General features: G+C 38.3%; 1 protein-coding gene across 6 annotated transcripts in view; it reads left to right on the top strand.

The window, feature by feature from the left end:
- The window catches only part of EVI5 (ecotropic viral integration site 5), a 256,816-nt gene that overhangs the window by 123,222 nt on the left and 117,003 nt on the right, over positions 1 to 16,591 (top strand). For 5 of the 6 annotated variants that reach the window (XR_010340665.1, XM_021668008.2, XM_012435435.2 and 2 more), the window contains 2 exons: positions 1,123 to 1,155; positions 1,713 to 1,859. The exons of the other annotated variant lie outside the window; for it this stretch is intronic. Coding sequence is in view for 4 of the 5 variants with exons in the window: in XM_021668008.2 (XP_021523683.2) it covers positions 1,123 to 1,155; positions 1,713 to 1,859 (180 nt within the window). In the remaining variant the exon portion in view is untranslated. The remainder of the gene's footprint in view (positions 1 to 1,122; positions 1,156 to 1,712; positions 1,860 to 16,591) is intronic. 6 annotated transcript variants of the gene reach the window in all.

Below are 16,591 nucleotides of genomic sequence, written 5' to 3'. Positions count from 1 at the left end.
TTGAGCTTACTTTTAAGTTGTTTTAATTATGTACTCTTTTTTCTCATTAAATATCTAGCTTACAATCAAATATGCATCTTCTTAGTTTTTTTGTTTTTGTTTTTTAATCTTTGGAGTAAGACATTTAAACCAGGAAAGCATTCTTATTTCATTGAACCTTCAGAATGATAACGATGTTGTAAGATAATGTTAAGTTTGGATTTTGCTTCTAGAAAACTAAGTTCCTTTTTTTTTACTGGCTTAGATGGCCCAGGTGTGTCACTTAGCACTTAGAATTCTATAAATACTCTGTATCAATTGAATTCTGTAATAAAAAAGTATACTTGCTCAGTTATTGCTAAAGTTTAAGTTTAGCTTATTAATTTTGTCATATTTTCCTTGCTTTGTTTCTTTGAGAGTTGCTGTTGCACAAATTGCTGTCACACTTTATAAGTGGAATTGCTTAGTCAAATTCCTTCTTCCTTTCATGTAAGTGGGTTGACAATATGGGTTAAGTCTAAAAGATACAAAGATATCAAAAAAGGAAGAAATATTTGGCCCAGTGCAGTGGCTCATGCCTGTGATCCCTGCACTTTGGGAGGCTGAGGCAGGAGGATTGCTTAAGGCCAGGAGTTCAACACTGTCCTGGGCAACATAGCAAGACCGTATCTGTACAAAAAAATTTAAAACTAGCTGGGCGTGTGGCACACACCTGTAGTCCTGGCTGCTCAGGAGGCTAAAGCAGAAGGACCACTTAAGCCCAGGAGTTGGAGGTTACAATGAGCTATATGACCATACCATTGCATTCTGGCCCGTGTGACAGCGTTTTAAGACTCTGTCTCTATTTAAAAAAAAAAAAAAAAAAAAAAAAAAAAGACATTTGCTTGTTCCAGGTAATGAAAAACCACTTGGAATTTGTGTTTGGTATCTTCTGGAAACGCATGATTTTCAACCAGCTATCCTTGTTTTCGTATATTTTCTTGAGAAAAATAGAAACATACAGTAAAAAATAATATAAAGTCAATTTTAATTAGCAATGAAAAGTAGATGGAATTTGGGTATATTTGTTTCTTTTTTCCTAATTTTATCACTTTTATCTTACTTCTCTCTCTTTTATTTCTATCTGACTTTTTCCTTTTGTAGGAAAGTGCTTCCTTGGCAGATAGATTGCTACAGGTATAGTTTTTGTTTTTGTTTCTGTTTTTTAAACATCTTCTCTAACTTCTAAGCAAAGTCCTAAACCTTGAAATTCATATTTTTAATGCATGCAATTTTATATGCATTTTCTTAGAAATAATTTTTTGGGTGGTATATGTGGGTATAAACTTAATTTTTTATAACAAGGTGTTATCTTGGTTTATTTTTGCACGTTTTAAAGCTAACCTTATTTTTTTAAGTATTTATTCAAAATGGCAGTCAGTGAATTCTGTGAAATTAACTACTATTCGTTGAAAATTTTAGTCCTGCATGTACAACGCAGTAATATTGCATGAATTAAATTTTTATTGACTGAAACAAGATTTGTTCTTAAGATTGTCAGGTGAATTTTTCATTAGTTTTCCAAAATTTGCTGGAGCAATAACAAGCTGCTAGCTAATGATTACCTAGGCTGTTCTATTCGCTGAGGTGACTTTTTTTTTTAACATGTCAAAGTAAATAACTAAACCTCACAAAGGCAGTCTTTCTTGAATCTATCCTAAATTGCTTTACACACAAAAAAATTATGTCCTAAGGGACAAGTGACAAGAGCCCAGGAGGCTGAGGAAAACTACCTCATAAAACGGGAGTTGGCCACCATCAAACAGCAGAGTGATGAGGCCAGTGCTAAGCTGGAGCAAGCTGAAAATACCATCAGGAAGCTCCAGCACCAACAACAATGGGTAAGGAGTCTGGTAGTCCTTTTCTCACCTTTCTCATCCCCCTCCCTTTCAGTCATTTTTTTTTTTATAGCACAGATTCTGTGCTGTTGTTTTAAATAATTTTGTTTTCAACTTTAATTGAACTTTTAAATTATTCCATTTTGTGTTCTGTGATACTTAGGGGTCTTATTGTGGCCTAAAAAGTCCTGTTCTAATTTTTTTTTTTCTGTCTACACCGTTTTGTTAGAAATAGGTAATATAATCTTTCCTTACACTATGTTTTAAGTCATGGGAAATAAGCAGTGTGTGTCAGAATTGCTTTTAAGTTTTTAGAAATCTGTTTTTATAATACATACCATTTTGCTAACAGTAATTTTTAAATCCTTACTTCAGCTAGTTTTTGTTCATTGTGCAGATGAAATATTACCCAACATGCGGGAATATATGTAATGATCTCATTTAAAGCTTTGACAATGTGGCAATTTGTGTCTTAGGAAATTCTATTGCTTAGACTTCCTACATCAAGACATTAAATTATGGGTTAAGGTTTATGTCTGTATTTCAAAGGGAAAGAAGTTGCAAAGATGAAAAAGATTAACCCTTTAAAAATTATCTTAATTAACCTAGGGTGTGTTTCTAATTGTCTTAACCTAGGGTGTGTACTCAACAGTTACTAATTAATTGTACAGCTAGCCTCAGGTATCCTATGCAGCTTAGACATTTTCCATTGGCAAATCAGATTGGGGTGATCTTAATCAGGAATATGAGGGTAGAAGAAAAGCCAAACTGTTTATCTTTGAAAAGATACTATTTCTTGTTTAGTTTTCCATCCTCAAGTAGGTGCTAGATTGTAATAAGCAGAAAAAGCTGTGTTAATCCTAGAAGTCTGTGCAGATCTAGAAGGCAAATAGAGTGACTGCAAAGTAGGACATTCTTTTTACTCAGTAAAGTTAAGGAATAGCATTATCATCTCAGTACAAAAAAAATCAAAGAAAAGAAAAAAGAAAAACTGCCAATCGAAAGAGCCGTAAACGTTGTTTTTTTCTATTATGTTATTGAAGATTGCTAAAAATAAAAATGAATAGGAGAGTGATAAAATAATACTAAAAAGAAGGGAACTCATATTTTGCTCCCCTTTTATATGAAATGCCAGTGATATCAAAACATTAAAAAGAAAAAAAATTGTGGAGTTATGTTAGGAATTTAGCTTGAAATAAGTTACTTTAATGTGATTTTTTTTAAAGAAAAGACAGTATTGTTTGCATTTAGTATAAGCTACAGTCATAATACATTGGAATCATGAGTTAAATGTTTTACATTTTTTTCAAATATTGAGACCTAATAGATAGATGTATATCAAAGGGATAGAATGTGGTTTTTTTTTTTTTTGAGACGGAGTTTCGCTCTTGTTACCCAGGCTGGAGTGCAATGGCGCGATCTCGGCTCACCGCAACCTCCGCCTCCTGGGTTCAGGCAATTCTCCTGCCTCAGCCTCCTGAGTATCTGGGATTACAGGCACGCTCCACCGTGCCCAGCTAATTTTTTGTATTTTTAGTAGAGACGGGGCTTCACCATGTTGACTAGGATGGTCTCGATCTCTTGACCTCGTGATCCACCCGCCTCAGCCTCCCAAAGTGCTGGGATTACAGGTGTGAGCCACCACGCCTGGCCACTAGAATGTGGTTTATAGTGAAAAATTTAACTCGGTTGTTGTAACCAATCGAGTTGAATGGAAAGCACCACACTCTGAGTTCGAATTATGAGTCCTTTATTGCTGGTGACTGAGCGTCAGCTCACACTCCAGATCTCTCCACCCCGAGGAAGGTATTTGATTTCCTTTTATATGTTGCTCAGGGTAAAGGGGCAAAGCGGAATTTTACAGAAGCAGAATAAGCAAGTTAGGGGAGGAGGCTGGTAACCAGGAGGCAGGAGGCTCCCATGATTGTTGATTAACTAAGGAGGGTGTACACAAGCGGTTCCACGATTGCTGGTTAACGGGGTGGGGGCAGGGGCCCATTCAGTGTTTTCCATACACTCAGTCAACGGGGTATTCACAATAGCAAGTGGGCTTGTCAAGCAGGATAAGGTTACAACAGTTATCTGTTTCTATAGCTCTAAGTACAACATGACCCAGCACAGGAACATGACCCAGATATGCACTCAGGAGAAATGGCGGTGGGAGGGTGAGGCACAGGTTAAGATGGAGTCTGTCTGACTTTCAGCAAAATGGAGTCTGTCTGGCTAATACAGGGTAGGTTCGCACATGGTGAGCAAAACTGGCCAGAATAAACTGAATAAGCATATTACTGGTGGAAAGTAAACATCTGTTGCCCAGTGTTTTGATTATAGCCTTCCAATACAACTTTATGAATTCTTCAAACTCTCAGAATAAGGGTTTTAAATCTGTATTCCAGCAGGAGGTATTGAATTACCGATATTAACCATCCTTCACCACCACTCCCTACTGCCAAATAGTGGCAATTTATACAATATAAAGAGCTTTGGATTTCATTTAGGGAACTAGGTTCTAGTCCTGTTTGTGATCTTGTATACTCAGAGACAGTTTTTTATGTTTTTTTTCCTCCCAGCTGATTAAATCGGGCTAGATCTTCTTGGGTCTCTCTCTTTCACTTTTAAAATTAACTTTATTAAAGTATAATTTATATGTAATAAAATTCTTCAAATGTAAGTATGTAGCTTGATGTATTGGAAATGTATGTAGTTGTGAACAACTACCACAATCAAAACAAAGAATATTTCTATCATTCCCTTTACGGTTCACCAACCCTAACCCCAGCAACCTGTCTGCTTTCTGTCACTATAGTTTTACCTCTTCTAGAATTTAATATAAATGAAATTGTAAGGTATGTGACTTTTATGTCTGGCTTCTTTCACTTAGCATATCTATTCACTTTTTTTTGATGATTTTTGAAAGTTTTATTTGTAATTGATAAATCAAATCAGAATAATTAGCTAACACATTGATTGCCTCAAACACTTACTATTTCTTTGTAGTGAGAACATTCAAAATCCTCTCTTCTAGCTATTTTCAAATATACAAGACATTATTGTTAACTGTAGTCACCCTACTGTGCAATGTAACACCAGAATTTATTCTTCCTATCTAAGGGTAACTTCGTACCTGTCGACCATTCTCTTCCTATCACCATGTTCCCAATCCCCTCGCTAGCCTCTGGTAACCACTATTCTATTCTCAGTTTCTATGAGATGAACTCTTTTAGATTCCACATATGAGTGAGATCATGTGGTGTTTGTCTTTCTGTGTCTGGCTTATTTCACTTAACATAATGTCCTGCAGGTTCATCCATGTTGTCACAAATGACAATTTTATTTTTTGTAATGGCCGAATAGTGTTTTTGTTTTGTTTTGGTTTGGTTTGGTTTGTGAGACAAAATCTCACTGTCGCCCAGGATGGAGTGCAGTGGTGCGATCTTGGTTCACTGCAACCTCTGCCTCCCGGGTTCAAGTGATTCTCGTGCCTCAGCCTCCCGAGTAGCTAGGATTACAGACGCCCGCCACCAGGCCCAGCTAATTTCTGTATTTTTAGTAGAGACAGGGTTTCCCATGTTAGCCAGGATTGTATCAATCTCTTGACCTCATGATCCACCCACCTTGGCCTCCCATAGTGCTGGGATTACAGGTGTGAGCCAGCAGCCTGGCCTGAATAATGTTATTTTTATACATTTAGGGGATACAAGTGTGTTTTGTTACATGAATATATTTCATAGTATTGGAGTCTGGGCTTTTAGTTAACCATCACCTGAATAGTAGACATTGTATCCATGAGTTAATTTCTCATCCATCACCCCTTTTCACCCTGTTACCTTTCTGAGTCTCCAGTGTCTATTATTCTACACTGTATGTCCATGTGTGTACATTATTTATTTCCATTTGTAAGTGAGAGTATGCAGTATTTGACTTTCTGAGTTATTTTACTTAAGATAACATCCTCTAGTTTTATTCATGTTGCTGCAAAAGGCAATTTCATTCTTTTTAATGGCTGAGTAATATTTCATGGTGTATATACACACCATTTTTTTCTTTATTTAATCATCCATCAATGGACACTTAGGTTGATTCCATATCTTTGTTATTGTGAATAATGCTATGAGAAATATATGAATACAGGTATCTTTGATATAATGATTTTTCCTTTGGGTAGATACTCAGTAGTAGGATTGCTGGATTGAATGGTAGTTCTATTTTTAGTTCTTTGAGAAATCTCCATACCATTTTTCATATGGATTGTACTAATTTCCATTCCCACCACTAGTTATAAATGTCCCCTTTTCTCCACATCCTCACCAATATCTGTTATTTTCTGACTTTTTAATAGCCATTCTGACTGATGTGAGATGGTATCTCATTGTGGTTTTAATTTTAATTTCTCTGATGATTGGTGATGTTGAGCATTTTTTTCATATGTTAGCCATTTGTGTGTCTTCTTTTGAAAAACATCTGTTTGCTCACTTTTTTTTTTTTTTTTTTTTTTTTTTGAGATGGAGTCTCGCTCTGTAGCCCAGGCTGGAGTGCAGTGGCATGATCTTGGCTCACTGCAATCTCTGCCTCTCAGGTCCCAGTTCAAGCAATTCTCCTGCCTCAGCCTCCGGATTAGGATTACAGGCATGCGCCGCCATGCCCAGCTAATATTTAAAATATTTTTAGTACAGATGGGGTTTCACCATGTTGGCCAGGCTGGTCTTGAACTCCTGATCTTGTGATTTGCCCACCTCGGCCTCCCAAAGTGCTGGGATTACAGGCATGAGCCACCTGGCCCTTTGCTCACTTTTTAATAGAGGTGTTTTTTGTTTTTTTGTTTTTTTTCTTGTTAAGTTGTTTGAGTTCCTTGTAGATTCTGGATATTTTTCCTTTGTCTGATGCATAGTTTGCAAATATTTTCTTCCATTCTGTAAGTTGTCTTTTTACTCTGTTGATTATTCCTTTTGCTGTGCAAAATTAAGTCCCATTTGTCTGTTGTTGTTTTTGTTGCATTTGCTTTTGAGGTCTTAGTCCTGAATTCTTTGCTTAGGCCAATGACTAGAAAGGTTCTTTCCAGGTTTTCTTCTAGAATTTTTAAATTTTTCAGGTGTTAAATTTAAGTGGTTTTTTTTTTTTTGAGACAAGAGTCTCACTCTGTCGCCCAGTCTGGAGTACAATGGCACGGTCTAGGCTTATTGTAACCTCTGCCTCCTGGGTTCAAATGATTCTCCTGCCTCAGCCTCCTGAGTAGCTGGGATTACAGGTGCCTGCCAACACACCCAGCTAATTTTTATATTTTTAGTAGAGACGGGGTTTCACCATGTTGGCCAGGCTGGAAATTTAAATTTTTCTTTCTTATTATTTTTCTTTCTCCTCAATCCATCTTGAGTTAGTTTTGTAAATGGTGAGAGATATGAATCCAATTTCATTCTTCTGCATATGGCTGTCTGATTTTCCCAGCACCATTTATTGAATAGGGTGTCCTTTTCTCAGTGTATGTTTCTATCAACTTTGTTGAAGATCAGAAGGCTGTAGGTATGTGACTTTATTTCTGGGTTTTCTATGTTTCATTGATCTGTGTGTCTGTTTTTATATCAGTACCATGCTGTTTTGTTACTAAAGCCTTGTGGTATAATTTGATGTTAGGTAATGGAATACCTCCAGTATTGCTCTTTTTACCTAGGATTGCTTTGGCTATCTTTTTTGGTTCCATAAAATATTTTTTTTCTAACTCTGTGAAAAAATGACATTGGTATTTTTATAGGAAATACATTGACTCTGTAGACTGCTTTGGGCAGCATGGTCATTTTAATGATATTGATTCTTCCAATCCATGAACGTGGAATATTTTTTTCATTAGTTTGTGTCATCTGCAATTTCTTTATTTGGTGTTTTGAAGTTTTGCTTGGCTTTCACCTCCTTGGTTAATTGTATTCTCAGGTATTTATATTTTTTTGTAGCTGTTGTCAATGGAATTTACTTCAAGATTTGGATCTCAGCTTGATTGTTATTGGTGTATAGAAATGTCGCTCGTTTTTTTACGTTGGTTTTATAGTCTGAAACTTTACTGAATTCTTTTATCAAATCTAGGAGCCTTTTGGAGGAATGTCTGGGGTTTTCTATGTATAACATTATAACATCAGCAAACAGATAATTTAACTTCCTCTTTTCCAATTTGAATATCTTTTCTTTCTTTCTCTTTCCTGGTTGCTCTGGCTAGGATTTTTAGTATATGTTGAATGAGAGTGGAGAAAGTAGGCATCCTTGTCTTCTTCCAGATCTTAGAGGAGTGCTTTCAACTTTTCCCCGTTCATTATGATGTTGGCTGTGGGTTTGTCGTATATCGTTTTTATTATGTTCCTTCTATGCCTATGATATGACTTGGATCTCCCTTCTAGATTTCATGTTCAGATGTAATTCTCATTGTTGGAGGTGGTACCTGGGAGGTGTTTGGATCATGGGAGCAGAGACCTCATGGCTTGGTGCTGTCCTTGTGTGAGTGAGTCCTTGTGGTACCTGAGAGGTGTTTGGATCATGGGAGCAGAGACCTCATGGCTTGGTGCTGTCCTTGTGTGAGTGAGTCCTTGTGAAATCAGGTTGTTTAAGACTGTGGCAACTCCCACCCCTACTCTCTTTTGCTCCCACTCTCACCATGTGACCTGCCTGCTCCTGCTTCGCCTTCCTCCACAAATAAAAGCCTCCCTAGAAGTAAATGCCAGTGCCATGCGTCCTATACAGCTTGCAGCACCATGAACCAATTAACCTCTTTTCTTTATAAATTACGCAGCCTCAGATACTTCTTTATAATAATGCAAAAAGAGCCTAGATTTTTTTAGGTTTTTTGTTCATTTGTTTGACGCAGGATCTCGCTGTCACCTAGGCTGGAGTACAGTGGCACAAGTCATGGCTCACTGCAGCCTCGACCTCCCAGGTTCAAGTGTTTCTCCTGCTTTAGCCTCCTGATTAGTTGGGACACACCACTATGCCTCACCAATTTTTTAATTTTTTGTAGAGATGGGTTTCGCCATGTTACCCAGGCTGGCCTTGAACTTCTGGGCTCAAGCGATCCACTTGCCTTGGCCTCTCAAAGTGCTGGGATTACAGGCATGAGCCAACACACCTGGCCTGTGTTTGGTTTTTGTTTGTTTATTTGTTTTTAATCATGAAGGGATGCTGAATTTTATCAAGTGCTTTTTCTTCATGTATTGAGATGATCATATGGTTTTTGTATTTAGTTCTATTTATGTGGTGAATCACAGTTACTGATTTATTTACATTGAATCATCTTTGCATCCCTGCAATATAACCCACTTGATTGTGATGTATTATCTTTTTGATGTGCTGCTGGATTAGGTTTGCTAGGATTTTGTTGAGGATTTTTGCATCTGTGTTCATCAGAGATACTGATTTGTAGTTTTTTTTTTTTTTTTTGTGGGCCCTTCCGTGGTGTCAGGGTGATGCTGGCTTTATAGAATGAGTTATGGAGGAGTTCCTCCTTGATTTTTTTGGAAGAGTTTCAGAAGAATTGGTACTAGTTCTTCACTGTGTGTATGGTAGAATTTGGCTGTGAATTCATGTGGTCCTGGGCTTGTTTTTGTTGTTGGGAGATTTGTTATCACTGATTCAATTGTACTACACATTATTAGTCTTTTTAGGATTTCTGTCTCTTCCTGGTTCAGTCTTAGAAAGTTTTATGTTGCCGGTTTTAACCATTTCCTCTAGGTTTTTTAGTGTGAGTGTAGAGATGTTCGTAGTAGTCTCTGATTATCTTTTTTATTTCTGTGGTATCAGTTGTAATATCTCCTTTTTCTTTTCTGATCTTGTTTATTTGGGTCTTCTCTTTTTTCTTGGTTAGTTGAGCAGTCTGTTCATTTTGTTTATTTTTTTCAAAGAATCCACTTTTATTTGATCCTTAGTATTTTTGTTGTTGTTCTCGATTTCATTTAGTTCTGCTCTGATCTTTATTTCTATTCTTGTGCTTGCTTTGGGTTCTTGTTTTTCTAGTTCTTGAGGTATGATGTCAGATTGTTAATTTGTGATCTTTCTGGGTTTTTTTATGTCGGCATATAATGCTGCAAACTTCCCACTTAGTGCTGCTTTTGCTGTATCCGAGAGGTTTTTGTATGTTGTGTCTCCATGTTCATTTGTTTCAAAAAATTTTTAGATTCCTATTTTAATTTTGTTGACCCAAAGATGATTTGGGAGCAAGTTAATTTGTATGTATTTGTATAGTTTTGAGAGTTCTTCTTGGAATCAGTTTCTAGTTACAGTCCACTGTGGTCCAAGAAGATACTTGATATGATTTTGATTTTTAAAAATTTAGTGAGACTTGCTTCATGGCCTAAAGTATGGTCTGTCTTAGAGAACATTTCATGCACTAATGAGAAGAATGTGTATTCTGTGGTTATTGAATAGAATGTTCTATAAATGTCTACTAGAGTCCAATTTATGCCCAGTGTGTCTTTGTTGATTTCTTGTTTCAGTGATCTGTAATGCTGTCAATGGGGTGGTGAAGTCCCTTTTTGTGATTATATTTCTGCCTCTTTTCTTAGAGTAGTTTTTCTTTAATTTTCTTTTCTTTTTTACTTATTTTTGTTTCAAGGCACTGTCTTGGGAGGTCCTGTGAACATGTGCCCCAGTAGTAGTTGTCCTGTGAATCTGGGTACCTCCTATATCAGGTACATATATATTTAGGATTGTTATACCTTCCCATTGACTTTATCCCATTACTATTTTTTTTTTTTTTTTTTTTTTGAGACGGAGTTTTCGCTTTTGTTACCCAGGCTGGAGTGCAATGGCGCGATCTCGGCTCACCGCAACCTCCACCTCCTGGGTTCAGGCAATTCTCCTGCCTCAGCCTCCTGAGTAGCTGGGATTACAGGCACGCGCCACCATGCCCAGCTAATTTTTTGTATTTTTAGTAGAGACGGGGTTTCACCATGTTGACTAGGATGGTCTCAATCTCTTGACCTCATGATCCACCCGCCTCAGCCTCCCAAAGTGCTGGGATTACAGGCGTGAGCCACCGTGCCCGGCCCCCATTACTATTTTAAAATGACCTTCTTTGTCCTTTTTCACTGTTGTTGATTTAAAGTCTGTTTTATCTGAGATAAATATAGCTACTCGTGCTTGCTTTTGGTTTCCGTTGGTGTGGAATATCATTTTCTACCCCTTTTTCCTTCAGTCTGTGTTAGGTGGTTTTCATATAAGCAGCATATTACTGGATCATTCTTTCTATAAGACCTGTAAGTTTTATGTTTTGTCTGTTTTTATGATGTTGAGCATTGACCTTTTGTTTCCATGTTTAGAACTCCTTTGAGCATTTCTTGTAAGGCTGGTCTAATGGTGATGAACTCCCTTAGCATTTGCTTGTCTGGGAAAGATTTTTCTCCTTCATTTATGAAGCTCATTCTAGCAGGATAAAAAATTCATGGTTGACAGGGTTTTGTTTTTTTTTTTTTCTTTAATAAGTCTGAAAAAATGGGATCATGATTTTTTTTTCTAGCTTGTAAAGTTTCTGCCATATGTCCACTGTTAGTCTGATGGGATTTCCTTTATAGGTGATAAGATACTTTTCTCTTGCTGATTTTAGAAATTTTTTTCCTTCATGTTATCATTAGATAGTCTGATGACTATATGTGTTGGTGAAGTCATTGTTGCACTGAATTTTCCTAGAGTTCTCTTGGCCTCTTCTATTTGGATGTCTAAATCTCTAACAGGATTAGGGAAGTTTTCCTCAGTTACTTCCTCAGATAGATTTTCCAAACTTTTTGCCTTTTCTTTTTCCTTAGGAATACCTGGCTCGGCGCGGTGGCTCATGCCTGTAATCCCAGCACTTTGGGAGGCCGAGGCAGGTGGATCACGAGGTCAACAGATCGAGACCATCCTGGTCAACATGGTGAAACCCCGTCTCTACTAAAAATACAAAAAATTAGCTGGGCATGGTGGCGCATGATTGTAATCCCAGCTACTCAGGAGGCTGAGGCAGGAGAATTGCCTGAACCCAGGAGGCGGAGGTTGCGGTGAGCCGCGATCGCGCCATTGCACTCCAGCCTGGGTAACAAGAGCGAAACTCCGTCTCAAAAAAAAAAAAAAAAAAAAAGGAATACCTATGACTTGTAGATCTAGACATTTTATATAACCCCTATACTTCTCAAAGGCTTTGTTCATTTTTGAAAATTCTTTTTTCCTTATTTTTGTCTGACTTGACTAATTCAGTAGACCTGTCTTCAAGCTCTGAGATTCTTTTTTCTGCTGGGTTTAGTCTACTGATGAAGCTTTCAACTGTTTGTTTGTTTGTTTGTTTGTTTATTTATTTATTATACTTTTAGTTCTGGGATACATGTGCAGAGAGTGCTAGTTTGTTACATAGGTATACACATGCCATGGTGATGGTTTGCTGCATCCATCGCCCCGTCATCTACATTAGGTATTTCTCCTAATGCTATCCCTCCCCAATCCCCCGGCCCCCTGCAATTCCTCCCCTAGCCCCCTACCCACCAGGCCCCAGTGTGTGATGTTCCCCTCCCTGTGTCCGTGTGTTTATTGTTGAACACCCACTTATGAGTGAGAACATGCAGTGTTTGACTTTCTGTTCTTGTGTCAGTTTGCTGAGGATGGTGGTTTCCAGTTTCATCCATGTCCCTGCAAAGGACATGAACTCTTCCTTTTTTATGGCTGCATAGTATTCTATGGTGTATATGTGCCACATTTTCTTTATCCATTATTGATAGGCATTTGTGTTGGTTCCAAGTCTTTGCTATTGTGAACAGTGCCTCAATAAATATATATGTTGATGTGTCTTTATAATAGAATGATTTATAATCCTTTGGGTATATACCCAGTAATGGGATTGCTGGGTCAAATGGTATTTCTGTTTCTAGGTCCTTGAGGAATCGCCACACTGTCTTCCACAGTGGTTGAACTAATTTACGCTCCCACCAACAGTGTAAAAGTGTTCCTTTTTCTCCATATCCTCTCCAGCATCTGTTGTCTCCTGATTTTTTAATCATCGCCATTCTAACTGGCATGAGGTGGTATCTCAATGTGGTTTTGATTTGCATTGCTCTAATGACCAATGATGATGAGCTTTTTTTCATGTGTTTGTTGGCTGCATAAATGTCTTCTTTTGAAAAGTGTCTGTTCATATCCTTTGCCCACTTTTTGATGGTGGTTTTTTGTTTTTTTCTTGTAAATTTAAGTTTTCCATAGATTCTGGATATTAGCCATTTATCAGATGGCTAGATTGCAAAAATTTTTTCCTATTCTGTTGGTTGCCAGTTCACTCTATTGATAGTTTCTTTTGCTGTGCAGAAGCTCGTAAGTTTAATTAGATCCCATTTGTCTATTTTGGCTTCTGTTGCCATCGCCTTTGGTGTTTTAGTCATGAAGTCCTTGCCCATGCCTAAGTCCTGAATGATATTTTATAATTTTTTTGGTGATTTTTTTCATTTCCAGACTTGATTTTCATATTTCTTGGTGTTGGTTTTCAGCTTTCTCTTAGATCTCATTGAACTTCTTGGGAATTCGTATTTTTAATTCTTTATCTGGTATTTCAAAGATTTCATTTTGGTTAAGATCCATTGCTAGAGATTTAGTTTGAATCTTTGAGGGTATCATACCACTCACTGTTTTTATTCTTCCAGAATTGTTTTGCTGTTTCCTTCTCATATGGATAAACTATCTCTTATTATTATTTTTGAATTTACTTTCATTTGGACAGGAATTTTTCCTCTTAAGGATATAACTGTAATATATGTTATGTAAGATCATTTGGCTTTGGTTCTGGGTGCTTCCTTGGCAGAGACTCTGTATGAGTTCTTTGAATATAGCCTTTGTGTGGTGGTTTTCTCATATGTTAATTGTAGTAGCAGTGTACTGGGTATATGAGCAGTATCATAGCTTCCTGCAGGGCTGAGATGGCAGCAGTCTCAAGAATCATCTCATTACGCAGCACTGTGCCCTTGTGTCAGCAGATTTTCTACTGGGATGTGCATTTCAGCCTCCAGAACAGTAGGTGGTGGTTGTGGGTAAGAGCCTGCTGCAACAGAAGCAGATGTGCTTGGTCTTTGTTTACTGAGGAAAGCTCTCTGTTGCTTCAGGCAGTGGGCTGGGCTGTGGAATGTACAGTGGCTTGAGCTCTCTGCTCACCCTCTAGCAGGGGAAAAGTCATGGCAGAGTTGGACAGCCAAGCCTGCCCTTGGATTCCCCAATGGTAAGTACAAGCAGTAGTACTAATGGGGGTGGCAGGGAAGCTCCTGGTAAGTACACTGAGGTCTCTGCAGTGAGGCAGGGAGCCATCCCAGCTCCATAGCTTGGGCAGGCAGGAATGTGATCTCCCTTCCTGTCATGCCCATGTCCCCATACTCAGAACACTCAAACTGGTCAGACACCACTGTCTGTCTCCAGACTGCAATGTAGCTGAGAGCCATAAAAGATGACTGCCCTGTGGCTTGCTGTCAGAATGTCTTTGTTTTGAAATCTTCTCCCTCAGTCCAAAACACACAGCTTTTTGGCTCTCCATCTCTCCCTTGCAGGAACACTGCTGCTCTGTATAGAGAGGGGAAGGGGTTCTCACCTTTTACACAAGCTTAAATGTGGTGGACTGATTGCCAGTAAGACCACAGTCACCCGTCTGCCCCAGAAAGTTTGTCCTCTGACATGCTCATGCAAGTTTCCTGTGGGATCAGCCATGGATATGTCTACAGCAGTAGGGGTAGGGAGGAGTCCCCATCTCCATGCCTGGGTCTGAGCATTCACTCCAGGTTGGCCCCTGGGATGAAATCATACTTGCAGAGTCTTGCAGAACCAAGCACATTGCCCACATCTTTGCTGGATGCAGCACAGTCACTCACAGCCCACAGGTGGTGAGCTCTTGGGCACAGGAAAGTGTGTGTTCTGGTTTCCTTTGTCCAGGGGGCACTCCTTTGGTACACCATACTTGTTTTTCTCTTCGGGGCAGCACTTGCTTAGGAACCCTGCAGTTCGCTGGGTCCGGCCAGCCCTTTACTGCTGCCACAATCTGAGCAGGTGCCAGGGAATATCTATGGGGCTCTGGTGATTTGGAGACACAAAGGCTGAGGTTCCCTCAGCAGGACACAGACCTCTGATGGCTGTGCTCCCAGTATGGCGCCCTATTGCTGCTGCTCGAGTCCAGGGGCAGAGTAAGCAACCCAGTGCAAATTGGTAGTCTGGTGCAGTGCCCTCAATAAGTCCCCACATCACTGCCAGCACCAGTGTCTGGGTTTGCAGGGGTAGAAGAGCTCTCCGACAATTCAGATACCAACGGTTTGTCACAGGGGAATGAGAAGCCCAAAACACTCCCACCTACCCTTTCAACTAAATACCAAGTCCCTCAGGGTTTCTCGCTGATTTCTGCCAGCCTCTTGCTTCCTCCTTTTTCTGTGCCCTAGTTTCTTCTCATGAGTTCTCTACTAGGCTCCAGCACTCTCTGCTTGATAGTCTATTCACATTAAATTGGTTATTCACTTGTAACTTTGGTTCTTCTTTCTGAAGAGAACTGGCGTTGGACAACTCTAGTCATTCACCTTGAACCTTCTCCCAAAGGATAGTAGTTGATTGTGCATACACACCACATTTCCCTTATCCATTTGTCTGTTGATGGAGATTTAAATTGATTCCATATCTTGGCTCTTGTGAGTAGTGTTGCAGTAAATGTGGGAGTACAGATATCTCTTTGACATACCGATTTCTTTTGGAGACAGCAGTAGAATTGCTCGGTCTGATTTTTTTATTGTGATAAAATATATTCAACCTAAAATTTGCCATTTAAGTGTACAGTTCAGTGGCATTAAGTACATTTATAATATTGTGCAGCCATCTCCACTGTTCATTTCTAGAACCTTTTCATCATCTAGAAACAGAAGCTCTGTCTCTAGTAACAATAACCTTTTCCCATCTCACCATCCCCTGGTAACCTCTATTCTACCTCTGTCTCTATGAATTTGCCTATTCTGGGTAACTCATATAAGTGGAATCACACAATATTTGTCCTTTTGTGTGTGGCTTATTTCACTAAGAATTATGTTTTCAAAGTCCATCATTGTAGCATGTATCAGAATCTCATTCCTTTTTATGGCTGATAAAATTCCATTTTATGTATATACTACATTTTCTTCATCTATTTGTTTGTTGATGGATATTTAGGTTCTTTCTGCCTCTTAACTATTGTGGATAATGTTGCTATGAACGTTGCCCTATAAGTATCTGTTTGAGGTCCTGCTGTTAATTCTTTTGGGTGTATACCTAGAAGTGAAGTTGCTGAATCATAAGTAATTTTATGTTTAACTTTTTGAGGATGTGTCAGACTTTTCTATAATAATTGTACCATTTTCCATTCCCACAAGCAGTGTACACAGGTTCCAATTTTTTAATATCCTTGCGAACTCTTGTTATGTTCTGTTTTTGTTTTTGTTTTTGTTTTTTAAGTAATAGCTATCATAGTAGGTGTGTAGTAGTATCTCATTGTGGTTCAAATATTTTTTAACTTAAAAATTCTTTCATTTCAAAGACTGTATCAAATAGACATTTAAAGAGTTATTTTTTTGACCCAGATTTTGTTTATAGTTCCTCTCTTTCTCCTTTTCTCCAAATATAAGTAGCAGCCAATTTAGTCATGAGAAAGGTAACAACTTATTTCTTTAATCTGTAATTTATTGTAAATATATCAGGTTCAGTTTGTGTAAACATTTGTATTTCCTTAGTCCTGTATGAGGTCATCTTATAATAGAATG

The sequence above is a fragment of the Aotus nancymaae genome, unplaced genomic scaffold (genome assembly GCF_030222135.1).
Source record: "Aotus nancymaae isolate 86718 unplaced genomic scaffold, 86718_ANA_hifiasm-v0.15.2.pri h1tg000122l, whole genome shotgun sequence".
Taxonomy (NCBI): Eukaryota; Metazoa; Chordata; class Mammalia; order Primates; family Aotidae; genus Aotus; species Aotus nancymaae.
Note: the sequence above shows the minus strand (reverse complement) of the source record. Positions and strands in the feature narration are given on the sequence as shown.